Source organism: Blennius ocellaris, assembly GCF_963422515.1.
Source record: "Blennius ocellaris genome assembly, chromosome: 15".
Lineage (NCBI taxonomy): Eukaryota > Metazoa > Chordata > Actinopteri > Blenniiformes > Blenniidae > Blennius > Blennius ocellaris.
In genome coordinates this window covers 2,655,187-2,668,102 of record NC_137664.1, presented here as the reverse complement: position 1 = coordinate 2,668,102, position 12,916 = coordinate 2,655,187, and the positions used below count along the sequence as shown (strand labels likewise).

At 40.6% G+C, this 12,916-nt stretch overlaps 1 protein-coding gene across 1 annotated transcript in view; it reads right to left on the bottom strand.

The window, feature by feature from the left end:
* Positions 1-12,916, bottom strand: part of kcnt1a (potassium sodium-activated channel subfamily T member 1a) — a gene marked incomplete at both ends in the record, with an annotated part of 48,981 nt that overhangs the window by 21,073 nt on the left and 14,992 nt on the right. Inside the window, 12 exon segments of the mRNA XM_080509873.1 lie at positions 1,275-1,411; positions 4,656-4,820; positions 4,900-5,080; positions 6,878-6,972; positions 8,111-8,194; positions 9,639-9,713; positions 10,077-10,136; positions 10,301-10,332; positions 10,335-10,348; positions 11,088-11,135; positions 12,404-12,539; positions 12,620-12,699. Of these exon segments, the coding sequence (XP_080365999.1) occupies positions 1,275-1,411; positions 4,656-4,820; positions 4,900-5,080; positions 6,878-6,972; positions 8,111-8,194; positions 9,639-9,713; positions 10,077-10,136; positions 10,301-10,332; positions 10,335-10,348; positions 11,088-11,135; positions 12,404-12,539; positions 12,620-12,699 (1,107 nt within the window).

The window sequence follows — 12,916 nt, the reverse complement described above, 5'->3', positions numbered from 1 at the left end:
ACGTCCCTCGTCTGCTTCTTCGACTTCATCGCCGGCAAAATGCTCTCAAGCTGAAATCGGCTCATCGCGCCTCATGCGGGATTTTTATTTTTTTGTTAAGAAAGTGAGGTGGGATCACCTCCGGCATTGCCGGAGGTGAACAGATTCGGCACCGAGTCTGAACGGCGAATGACGTCGGAAAAACCTTGTCAGGGTTTTCTGGCTCTGAGAACAAAGCATGACAAACGCTTGTCAACTCCCACTGCGGAGGAATCAAAGGTTTAAGACGACACCATCGCAGTCGAGATCCAGACCTTTGTTATAAGTTGTCTTGGAAATTTTGACATAAGCAAGATATTTTTTGTAGGAAATGATTGCGTGGGGGGGGGGGGGGGGGAGGGGGGGGGGGGAAGTAGAAAAAAAAAAAAAAAAAAAAAACTAGATCATGGCTGCGTCCCAATTCTCCCCCTTAGCCCTTCATCTGACCCCTTTGAAATGCGCGTTCACGAGAGTCTGAGGGGTGTCCCATTTCACTACTGTGCAGAGGCGGAGGGGTGAGGGGAAGGGCTATTCACCCCTCGAAACGAAGCGCTTACAGATGCACACTTTAAACAGAGGGGTAGGAGGACTCGCATTTCACATGTAAACGCTTCTAAAGTTATATAAACCTGTTGTGTTTTATACTAGTAAGAAGGCAGTAGCGCTGCCGTCTGCCCTATGGAGCTTCCGTGTGTGTTTGTTTGGCAGAGACCATGTTTATAACATTTTATTATTACACTGTATAGTTCCAAAGTCTTCTAATATGGGTGTTTTGAAAACAGGGACCCCCGAGCAAACAAGGAAGCTCCTCTGCTTTCACATGGTGAATGAGGAAATATTTCTGATGTCCAAACACGGCGCAAAAACTGAAGTAATCCACGTCTCTGTCTATTTCTTCACCTTGATGTGGGAAAGGCGGAAAATGAAACAAAGCAGCCGTGGTTCAACTCTGCTGATATAACGACGCCGTATTATGACGTCATAACTGTGAGATGGAGTGAGAGGGGGAGGGGCTGAGCAGAGGGAGAGGGGGGATCCCAAATTTAAGGGCTGAAACTGCCTTTGCCCTTGTTTTGGAGGCGGAGGGCTAAGGGGTAGGCGGAGGGGTAAGAATAGAATTGGGATTAGCTCTTAGTGTGGAGTCAAACTTATTTTGGCTGAGAGTACAAGGGAAGGGGGGGGGGGGGGGGGGGCAATGTACACAAGTGAAACCTAGAGCTCCACTCGGTAGAGCGCGGTGAAGTCATGACACTCACTTGGCTCTCAGCAGGTCCTGGTCTTTGAGGACGGAGCCTTGCAGGTAGATGACTCTCTGGGACCACAGGGGGATCTGCAGGACCCTCCTCACCTGCAGGTCCATCTCAGACGGGCACAGGATCACCACGTAGTAGTCCTAGACCGCCACACAGGGACCGCGTCAGGACTCAAACCAGCCACTCATCATATCCCTGCAACTGAGACGAGCTCATTGACCTCGGCAGCGTTGGTCAAAGCGCCGAGACCGTCGTGGTGTCGGTTCTGCTGTGGTTCCGTCAGAAAATACCGTCCCCCTTGAAACAAAGCCTGTCCTTCTGGCCGCCGCGCACTTCTGATGGATTCCTGTTGTGGCTTTGTCTTGTTGTGACTTTTTGTTGTTGTGTCTTTTTTGTGTGTGTCTTTTCGTTGTTATTTTGTGACTTTTTGTTGTTGTGTTGTGAGTTTTTACTGTTGTGTCTATTGTTGTTTTGTAACTTTTTGTTGTTGTGTCTATTGTTGTTTTGTGACTTTTTGTTGTTGTTTTGTGACTTTTTGTTGTTGTCTTTTTTGAGTGTGTGTTTTTGTGTGTATCTTTTTGTTGTTGTCTTGTGACTTTTTGTCATTGTGTCTATTGTTGTTAAGTGACTTTTTTGTTGTTGTTTTGTGACTTTTTGTTGTTGTGTCTTTCTGTTGTTGTTTTGTGACATTTTGTTGTTGTGTCTTTTGTGTGTGTCTTTTTGTTGTTTTGTTGTGTCTTTTTTGTTATCGTCTTTTTTGTGCGTCTTTTCGTTGTTGTGTCTCTTTGTCATGACTTTTTGTTGTGTTGTGACATTTTGTTGTTGTGTCTTTTTTGTGTGTGTCTTTTCATTGTTGTTTTGTGACTTTTTGTTGTTGTGTCTGTTTTGTGTTTTTTGTGTGTATCTTTTTGTTGTTGTTTTGTGACTTTTTGTTTTGTATCTATCGTTGTGTTGTGACTTTTTGTTGTTGTGTCTTTCTGTTGTTTTGTGACGTTTTGTTGTGTCTTTTCTGGTTTTGTTGTCTTTTTTGTGCGTCTTTTCGTTGTTGTGTCTCTTTGTTGCATCTTTTTGTTGTGTTGTGACTTTTTGTTGTTGTGTCTTTTTTGTGCGTCTTTTCGTTGTCGTGTCTTTTTGCTTTTGGTGCAACTCAGACGCGTTCATTGTTTGTCATGAAATCGTTTCATCTATACTGAGTCCAGAATGGACTTTTTTGTGTGTTTAGACAGTTTAGTTCTGTTCTAATTGGTGACTCCCCGTATTATAAGATGGATCGGCGAATACCAGGATGCTTCTTTTACAATATATAAAAAAAAAAAAAAAAAGAGTCATGAAAAATCATCCAGATTCGTCTATATTTGTAAATTCATGCAATTTATTTTCCTACACTGAACTCGTGGCACGACTAAGTGGAACCCAACGCCCATGCAATGTCATTTAAAGCGCCGTCACGACTCCTCAGATCACATCACTGCTCTCTTCTGCCAGAATAAATAGCCGCCTGTGTCGTCCATTTAGTACATTTATTGTGGAAAACAAGCAGGAGTCCTCTCTGCTTAAAAAAAACAACATTTTTTCCTGCCATCAAGCACCACAAAATGGCATCACTGCCATAGCCAATAATAATTTATCATCTACAAAAACAAAAACATGTTTAAAGAACTGATATGGTCACATGTCCCGTGTTGAGAGCGACAGTAACGACTCCAGATTTCGTTCCACGTCGTTGAAGCTCTGGCTGAAAGGCTGATTAGAAAGAAATGAACAAAGAAGTGAAACCTTTGCTGCTATTTTTCTATTATGCAGTACGCTTGCTATCATGGTCATTATGTGACTCATATTTAAAAAGAAGGAGCTTTAAAAATATGCCTGCTCATATGGAGCACTATTCAGTTCCTAGAATTTAACAACAAAAAAAAGGACTAAAGTGATGCTTTATTTGAGAACATTACCCAGAAAATGTATTATGTATAATGTATTATACAGCGAATATGAAAATTAAAAAAATGCGGAATTACGCAGCGGGTTGGAGGAACAGGCTTTGTTTCCGGGGGACAGCGTTTTCTGACGGACTATTTTAATTGCGGGACGGCTCAATGAAGCACAAGTAAAACGCTGACGATCGACCGTTGAGATTAGTGTCATTGTGTGTTTTCTCCGGTCGCCGCGTTGAGTCATAATGTTGGTTCCGTCACAAAATACTGTCCCCCTGAAACAAAGCCTGTTCTTCTGACTGCTGCACACGTTTGTCTGGTTTTATTTGCAATGTGCCTTTTCTGTTGTTGTGTCTCTTTGTTATTGTGTTTTGTCTTTTTGTGACTTCTTGTTGTTGTGTTTTTTGTTGTGTTACCTTTTTGTTGTTGTGTTGTTACCTGTGTTTATTTATTGTTGTGTCTTTTCGTTGTTGTTTTGTGTCTTTTGATTGTTGTGTTTTTGGTTGTGTTACCTTTTTGTAGTTGCGTTGTTACCTGTGTTTTTTTTATTGTTGTGTTGTGTCTTTTTGTTGTTGTGTTTTTGGTTGTATTACCTTTTGTTGTTGTGTTGTTACCTGTGTTTTTTTAATTGTTGTGTTGTGTCTTTTCGTTGTTGTTTTGTGTCTTTTTGTTGTTGTGTTTTTGCTTGTGCTACCCTTTTGTTGTTGTGTTGTTACCTGGGTTTTTTATTGTTGTGTTGTGTCTTTTCATTGTTGTTATGTGTCTTTTGATTGTTGCGTTTTTGGTTGTATTACCGTTTTGTTGTTGTGTTGTTACCTGTGTTTTTTTTTATTGTTGTGTTGTGTCTTTTTGTTTAGTTTTAATGTTGCTTTGTGTCTTTTTGTTGTTGTGTTTTTGGTTGTATTACCTTTTGGTTGTTGTGTTGTCTTTTTGTTGTGTTTTTGGTTGTGTTACCTTTTTGTTGTTGTGTTGTTACCTGTGTTTTTTTTTATTGTTGTGTCGTGTCTTTTTGTTGTGTTTTTTTGTTGTTTTGTGTCTTTTCGTTGTTGTTTTGTGTCTTTTTGTCATTGTGTTGTATCTTTTTGTTGGTTTTTTTATTGTTTGTTTGCATCCTGCACTCAAACCAGGGGGCTCAGTCGGTACCAACCGCTACACTACTGCAACATTTAAGAAAACAATAGCATGTTTTCTAAAATGTATGTCTGTATTTTTGTTTGTGTGTTTACACAACCCACTTAATGTTTACACATACTCTTTTCCCCTTTGTGAGTTCTACCGTCTAAATACATTTCCTGGTCAAATGAATCTCTACAATCCACACCAGACCTGTGAAAAACCCCAACGCTCATATTTGTTTGTTTGTTGTCTTTTTTTTCCAACTGAATTTCACCCATCTAAAAAGGTTCCAGTTCCCACACAGCCACATCTCGCGGCACTTTCCTCGGCGTCGTACCTGCAGCCTGGGATGAGCGTAGAATTCGTTGAGGAAATCCATGAGCAGGTCTATTTTCAGCGAGCTGACGCACAGCACCACGTGTTTCTCCGTCTGCGCCCGGTGGCGGCTGTAGTTCCCGCCCGACTTCTGCCGCTCCATCCACAGGTAGATCAGCTCCTCGAACTGAAACGGGACAACGAGAGGCTGAAGACAAGACGGGGGCCCGGGATACCTCAAGGGAAGTGTCCCGACGGCCTCCTACCTGCAGGGGGAGCACCACCAGCGCCACGCAGATCATGATGACCACCAGCAGCTGGGAGGGCCAAATGCGGGGGGTCACGTCTCCGAAGCCCACGGTGGAGAAGGTGACGATGCAGAAGTAGAAGGCGTTGAAGAGGGACAGGTTCTTGCCGGCTCGCTCCAGGTGCTGAATCCCGCATGTGCTGGAGCCAAGGTGGGGGAGGGGGGAGGGGGACGGGGGGGGGGGGGAGGGGGGGTATTAGTGCCATAATAACCTTTAAATTTGAACTTTAAAGGAGTCATATTATGCAAAATTTAATTGACAAGTGGAGAGGACAAGTGGAGAAGATATATGGAGGACATGTGGAGGGCATGTGGAGATGACATATTGAGGACATGTGGAGAGGACATGTGGAAGAAATGTGGAGATGACATATTAAAGACATGTGGAGGACATGTAGAGAGGATATATTAAGGACATGTGGAGAGGACATGTGGAGATGACATATTAAAGACATATTGGGGACATGTGGAGAGGACATGTGGAGAGGATATATTAAGGACATGTGGAGAGGACATGTGGAGATGACATATTAAAGACATATTGAGGACATGTGGAGAGGACATGTGGAGGAAATGTGGAGATGACATATTAAAGACATGTGGAGGACATATGGAGAGGATATATTGAGGACATGTGGAGAGGACATGTGGAGAGGACATGTGGAGAGGATATATTCAGGACATGTGGAGAGGACATGTGGAGAGGATATATTCAGGACATGTGGAGAGGACATGTGTAGGACATGTGTAGGGCTCCTGTCAGACAAAAGGCTGTGAACTGCTGTTCCCATCTCAAGGTTGGAGGCGGGATCACAATCGTCTCCCTGGCGAGAGAATGGAGCGTCCTTGAGCGAGACGCCGCTGCCGACCCACGTCTAGAAATGTTATATATTATTATACAATATTATATACGTTTATATAACCTCACTATACTAGTGTGATTTAACAAACTGTTTAATAATTTAATAGGAGTTTTGTTTTGTTTTGTTCCTTTGTATACCTGAGCTCAGTTAGGCTCCGCCCACACAGGCAGGTCTCCATGCTCAATTCAATAAATGTATTTATTTTTTTAAATGTGTGATCATTTCAAACGCGACCTGCCGTGTGAACGCGATCCGACCGGATGCTTTTTGGGCACCAGAGCGCAGAAGCTGAGCACGCCCTTTACACACGGCGAGGGTTGCCAGATCTGACTCACTGTTTTCAGCCCAAACAACGTTTAACCCACACGCCTCGGTAAAAAGCAGCATGAACCTCAGCCTGTGTACTGAAAAAAACACGCAATAAACACACAGATGCACAAAATAAACAAAGGCAAAGAGAGTTTCGCTCCCACGATTGGGGGATACCGACATATCTGGCAACGCTGGGGTCGATTCGTAGATCAGCTCAGCACAGCTTTTATTCTGGCGGAGCTTTAATTTTACAGCTGATTTTACAGCTTTTATTTAGGCTTTAGATCTTCATATTTTGTTCTGAACGCAGTTTTTCTCTACTAACTCGTAATCTTCATGTACGTTCACTGTACAGGTATCGTTACTCACAATTCCTGCTCACTTCACTTGATTTAATTGCAAAAAACTCAAAAATTTAAGCTAAGTATGCATGCGTACTGAAGTAAGTAAATGCAGCATCTAGCTTGTCCTCAGTTCACTACAAAGTGCTAATTAAACAGGAGAGTTTAGAAGTTATTACTCCACACGAACAAAAAAACAACAGCGAGAAACTCCAAACCTTAATTCAATTTGAATTGTTGCCCAATTTGCCGTTTTAGAAAAAAAGGGAACACTGATAGTTTTCGTCCCGCGAGACGTGTATAATCCAGATCTATGACCCCTCAACAATTGTATCGTTCACGTAATACCGTTAAATGATCTTTGTGTGTACAGCACTGCATAGAGAAAGTCTGCGTGAGTGAGGAAGGGTCTGAGCCTCACCCGGTGAAGACGAGGCACAGCAGGGTGCAGATGAGAATGAGGACCTGGTTGAACATGGCCGAGTTCGTCCTCTGGATCGCTCTGTGGACGTCGTTCTGCGGCGGAAACCATCGACACACACCGTGAATAGAAAACATCAAACCATAGGGGGGGGGGGGCTCTAATAATGTACCTTTTTCAGCTCATTATGTAATAACTTGTTACATTTTGCAACAGTTATAACAAACTGCAGGTGTGAAGAGCCCCATTCTGTAATAACGGTGCAACATGTAATAAATGTTTGTCTTTGTGTTTTTTTTACGCTTTGTATTGTCTGTAATAATTACATAAAATGATGCAGATCGCATGTGTTTGTGTCTTATGGCAAAATTTCAATAGCGCCCACATTGTGTTGTGTCAGTAATAATAAGCAATAATTAACAAAAAATAGAAATAAGAATAAGAATAAGAATATTTTTTATATATAATAATAAAAATAAAATAATAAAAAATAAATAATAATAATGAATAAAATTGTAATATAATAATAACAATAATAAAAAAATATTTTTATATAATACTAAAAATAAAATACCAAAAATAAATAAGAATACAAAAATAAGAATAAAAATAAAAGTTTAATATAATAATAATAATAATAATAATAATAATAATAATAATAATAATAATAATAATAAGAAGAAGAAGAAGAAGAAGAAGAAGAAGAAGAAGAAGAAGAAGAAGAAGAAGAAGAAGAAGAAGAAGAAGAAATAATAATAATTCGTGAAGCTTTAGTTTCTAGCTTGAATGAATTCAGTTACTTTTGATTTCAGACCTGAGCAATAAAACATCCTACTCGTTTTTTTTTTTTTTATAAATCCTAATTAAGCTGGAACACTAGATGTTATTTTGATGCTATTTCTAATTAAGGCAGACATTTTGATGATATATCACATAATTAATTACAGTTTGTTAAAAAAATTTTTTTTTTTAAATGTCGCGATGTATGTTATTACAAAATGTGGCAGATTTATTATAAAACACGGTGTTGTTACATCATGAGTTGAACATTTATTACATACGGCACCGTTGTTACATAACGCGTCTCTGCACACCAGGCTGCTACAGCAAGCCGTACGAAATAAACCAGGGAGGGTGATTGTTTTTTTTGTTGTTGTTGTTTTTTTTCCCCCTTAACAAAGTCATTAGAGTGTTGATTGAAAACGGGTCATTAAGTTTACGATTCAGACTCACGATCATGTTCTCCAGAGCACATTTGGCCAGCCAGCAGTTGAGAAACACAGGAATGAAGATATTCCTAATCGAGGGCCAGAAGATCTGCGAAGAGTTAAAAAAAACAAAAAAAACAAAAAAAAACAACCCAACGAAAATACAAAAAAATGGAAAAAATACACCACAAATAATAGGGATTGTTAATTTGTCACCTCAACATTTATCCTGCAAAAACAGGGACTTTCCCCTTCTTATCTTCCACTTGTCTCTCGTTACGACTGAGAAGGAAGCTGCAGCTTCAATTAATTTTTTTCCACCTGCAGGTTTTAGATCAGCAAACCAGTCAAATCCAATAAACGTAATTAGAAAGGGATGAGATGAGGAGTTTGCAGTGTTTTTTTCTTGTGTGTACATTAGTTTTCCACAGGTACTTCAGCTTTCTGGCACTTATTTTGTAATTTTTAGTCTTAAAAAAAAAAAAAAAAGTATGAGAGTGAGTTATGTGTAATGGAATGTATGATACCAGAGTATTATCAGCCAATAATTTAAGTATTTTACCAATTTTCAATGTAATAGTCAATAATTTCATATTTTTTTATCATTTACAATGTAATAATTAATGTAATAATCCAATGTAATAATAATTTGTCTACATTTTCAATGTAATAAAGCCAATCATTTAATTATTTTACCGATTTTCAATGTAATAAAGCAAATAATTTTATTATTTTATCAATTTGCAATGCAATAAAGTCAATAATTACATATTTTTTTATCATTTCCAATGTAATAAAGCCAATAATATAATAATTCTATGCATTTTCAATGTAGTAAAGCCAATAATGTAATGGTTTTAACCATTTTAAGTGAAATCAAGCCAATAACGTAATTGTTTTAACCATTTTTAAAGTCAATAATGTTATCATTTTAACCATTACAACTGTAATAAATGCAATAATCTCATCATTGTACCCATTCTGAATTTAATGTAATAATTTTAGCCACTTTAAATGTAATAAAGCCATTAATCAAATAGTTTTAAATATCTCCAATGTCATGAAGCCCATAATGCAGTAATTTGAACAATTTTTAAAGTAATAAAAATGGTTAATAAATAACAATAATAATGTCATTTTTTTTTTTTTACCTGTTTTCAATGTGATGAAATAATTGAAAATATTTGAAGTGTAATAAAACCAATAATGTGATGTGCCAATAGTGTAACCGGAATAGCGTCTCCACCCGGAGCAGCAGAAAGTCTCCACCTGTCAGCCTGGTTCTGCAGGTTTCCGCCTGTTAAAAGGGACAATTTTCTTTTTTTTTCTTTCCACCATCATTTCTGTTGAAGTCAAATTGTTGTTGTTTCTATTTCCCCCTCTGTAAAAGTGTAAAAGTGCCTCGACGTGACTGTTACATTTCATGAACGGATATAGAAAAAATATAGTATATAGTAATATACCAGCTGTATTATCTGTAGTTTCAAAGTTCCACAAGTGTCACAAGTGTCTCTCTTAGTCATTAAAGGTCCCGTTATTGTTAAGAGTTTCACCGTGATGATGAAGGGAACCGTGTTGATCATCTCCAGAAGAAAAGACACCTGGAATATCTGCTCCCAAATGTTCCCCTGAAAAAGCAGGGAAATAAATAAATAAATAAAACGCAGCCTTTTCGAAATACAGTTTCCTCTGCAGGCGATCACAAAAGAGAGTGAGTCACTGCAGAGAAATCATTCTTTCATTGTCTGTCACCCTCCACAGCCACTTATTCCTTAACCTCAGCCAGATCCTGTAATTACCATCTATCCTTAATGTAACCATGACACACCACCGGGGGTAATTGCACCACTTATGGATTGTCAATCTCCCAGACTGTAAGTGATTAATTGTACAGAATGCATGAATCGTGTTTTTTTTGAAGGTGCTGAGATTGTTTTTTTTGTTTTTTTTTACCACCCCCCCCCCCCCCCCCCTCCATCTTTGTGACTCACCTTGTAGCTCAGATACATCAGCAACATGGTCTCCAGGAAACTAATGATGGCCACGATTACCTGCGCAAAAGCAGGAGACAACAAACAGGAGTCGTGAATCAGTTACTGCGGCGATGACTGTTATGGGGGGGGCACTCGATAATCGGATGTTAGAAATACTCAAGGATCCAGGTTTAGTGGAAAAAATGTTTTGTTTGTTTGTTTTTTATCCTGCTGTGACTTACTTGAATGGCCCAAACGGGAACCTTCCTGTCCACCAGAAGATCAACTCCCTGGAGGAGGGAGGGAGCGAGAGAGAGAGGGAGAGAGAGAGCGAGGGAGAGGGAGAGGAGAGGAGAGGGAGAGAGAGAGAGAGAGAGAGAGAGAGAGAGAGAGAGAGAGAGAGAGAGAGAGTCAGATGAGTCCAGAGAGACACGGGATTAAAGGTATGTAAGAATTTAGACGTTTTGGTGGAGGAGAAAGAGAGAGAGAGAGAGAGGGAAAGAAAGAGCAAGAGAGATAGAGATAGAGAGAGCGAGGGAGAGAGATAGAGATAGCGAGATAGAGAGAGATAGAGAGAGAGAGAGATAGAGATAGCGAGAGATAGAGATAGAGAGAGATAGAGAGAGATAGAGAGAGCGAGAGCAAGAGAGAGAGAGAGAAAGAGAGAGCGAGAGAGAGCAAGAGAGAAAGAGAGAGCGAGAAAGAGGGAGAGAGAGATAGAGATAGATAGAGAGATCGAGAGAGAGAGAAAGAGAGAGCGAGAGAGAGAGGAAGAGATAGAGAGATCAAGAGCGAGAGAGAAAGAGAGCGAGAGAGAAAGAGAGCGAGAGAGAGTGAGAGAGAGAGAGCGAGCACCGAAACACAAGGCGAGGGAAAACCAGAAACTGAATCCTCCGCGTTACTTCCCGCACGTAGCGCCGGACAGAGGACAGAGGTCAGGGGACGGAGGATGGAGGACAGAGGACGGAGGGCGAGCGATGAAGCAACAGACCAAAGCAGAGGACAGGATTCACACCTTCTGCTGCTTACCAGTTAATCTCTCTGTCCTGTACGGAGCTGCTGGACAGACAGTCCACACTGCAGGAGAGACAGGAGAGAGAGACAGAGACAGAGACAGAGACAGAGACAGAGAGAGACAGAGACAGAGAGAGACAGAGACAGAGACAGAGAGAGACAGAGACAGAGACAGAGAGAGAGCGAGAGAGAGACAGAGACAGAGAGAGACAGAGACAGAGACAGAGAGAGACAGAGACAGAGAGAGACAGAGACAGAGACAGAGACAGAGAGAGACAGAGACAGAGAGAGAGAGAGAGACAGAGACAGAGACAGAGAGAGACAGAGACAGAGACAGAGACAGAGAGAGACAGAGACAGAGAGAGAGAGAGACAGAGAGACAGAGAGACAGAGAGACAGAGAGAGAGAGAGAGAGAGAGAGAGAGAGAGAGAGAGAGAGAGAGAGAGAGAGAGAGAGAGAGAGAGAGAGAGAGATAATCAGTTATATGTAATGACATCATACGCGTCATGTGAGGTGACAGAGTCCTGTGGAACAACTCTGGACACTTTGCTTGGTTTTTAGTATTACATGGAAAAAATCAATGTGACGGTCAATAATAAAAACAATTCTGGAGGGGGGGGGGTTAAATATGTCAGCCAAAAATATAAGTTTGAATAATTTTCAAATGTAATACATTTCCAGTAGTGTGTTAAATATTTGAACCAATATAAGTTGTTACTTAAATGACAAAGGAGCGTCAAAGTTTTGTTTTTGGATAAAATGTTGAAATAAGCGAGAGTTGCTGCTCTCATACTTTTAAAGTCATTTCGATTTTTTTTTTTACACCGATCAATACCAATGACTCCTGAATGTTCTCCTACTTTTTGCTGAAGCATTTCAAAGGAAGTGGAATCTAGAACCCAGGTTGATTTGGACTGGAGCACAGACATGACTCTGATTAACGAAGATCCTTTATAAAGCGCATTTTTGTTGTTGTTTTGACAGCTGTAGGATTCCAAGACTATATAGAAATATATGGCTTTCCAATAGCACGCAACTGTCACAGTCTGTATTTCTATTCTACGACAAGTCAAGACGCTACAGACTAAACAAGACGCTTTATTTTTTTTTAATTCTTAATTTTTTGTTTATGTTGTGAAAAGTGCACGGCAAACAAAATGTACTATCATTATTATTATTATTATTTCACTCGTTTGAAAATGTGTCTTGAATTTAATTGTATTATCAAATCTCTTCTATGTTTTTAATCACTATCCTATATTTGTGTAAAATGAACGTGTCGCGTGTCTGAAAACAATTCCTCCGCGTGTCTTTCTTTGCGCCGGCGAACCATTTGTTGTTGCCAGAGGGGGCGCTCTGCTGGCCGGCGCCGGCGCCCTGGCCGGGGTTGTCGGTCATCACCCGGATGATGTAGAGCAAACAGGTGAGGAGCTTCAGCGAGAAGTTGAACACGCGGATCCTGAGGCCTGAAGACGGACGAGGGGGAGGTTCAAAATTAAACGACTCGGGTCCCGTTCGGTCAAACAGCCGGCGACGCTTCACTTACTTGATCTTTGGTTTTTGATGAAGAAGAGCTTGAGACGCTCCTTGAAGGTGTTTTCGTTGACGTAAAACTCCACCTGCACCCTGACGGCAGAGAGAGGAAGAGGAGGAGGAGGAGGAGGAGGAGGAGGAGGAGGAGGAAGAAGAAGAGGAGCCTGAACAGACCGCATGAATATTCATGAAGTCGTTTTGTTTTTAATCGTCTTCCTGGGTAATTATCAGCCCCTGATTGTCTGTTTGTCGCGTTACAAGGCGGGTTCCTGTGCAGCAGATACTGAAAACAGCGGCTGGAAGTATGGGG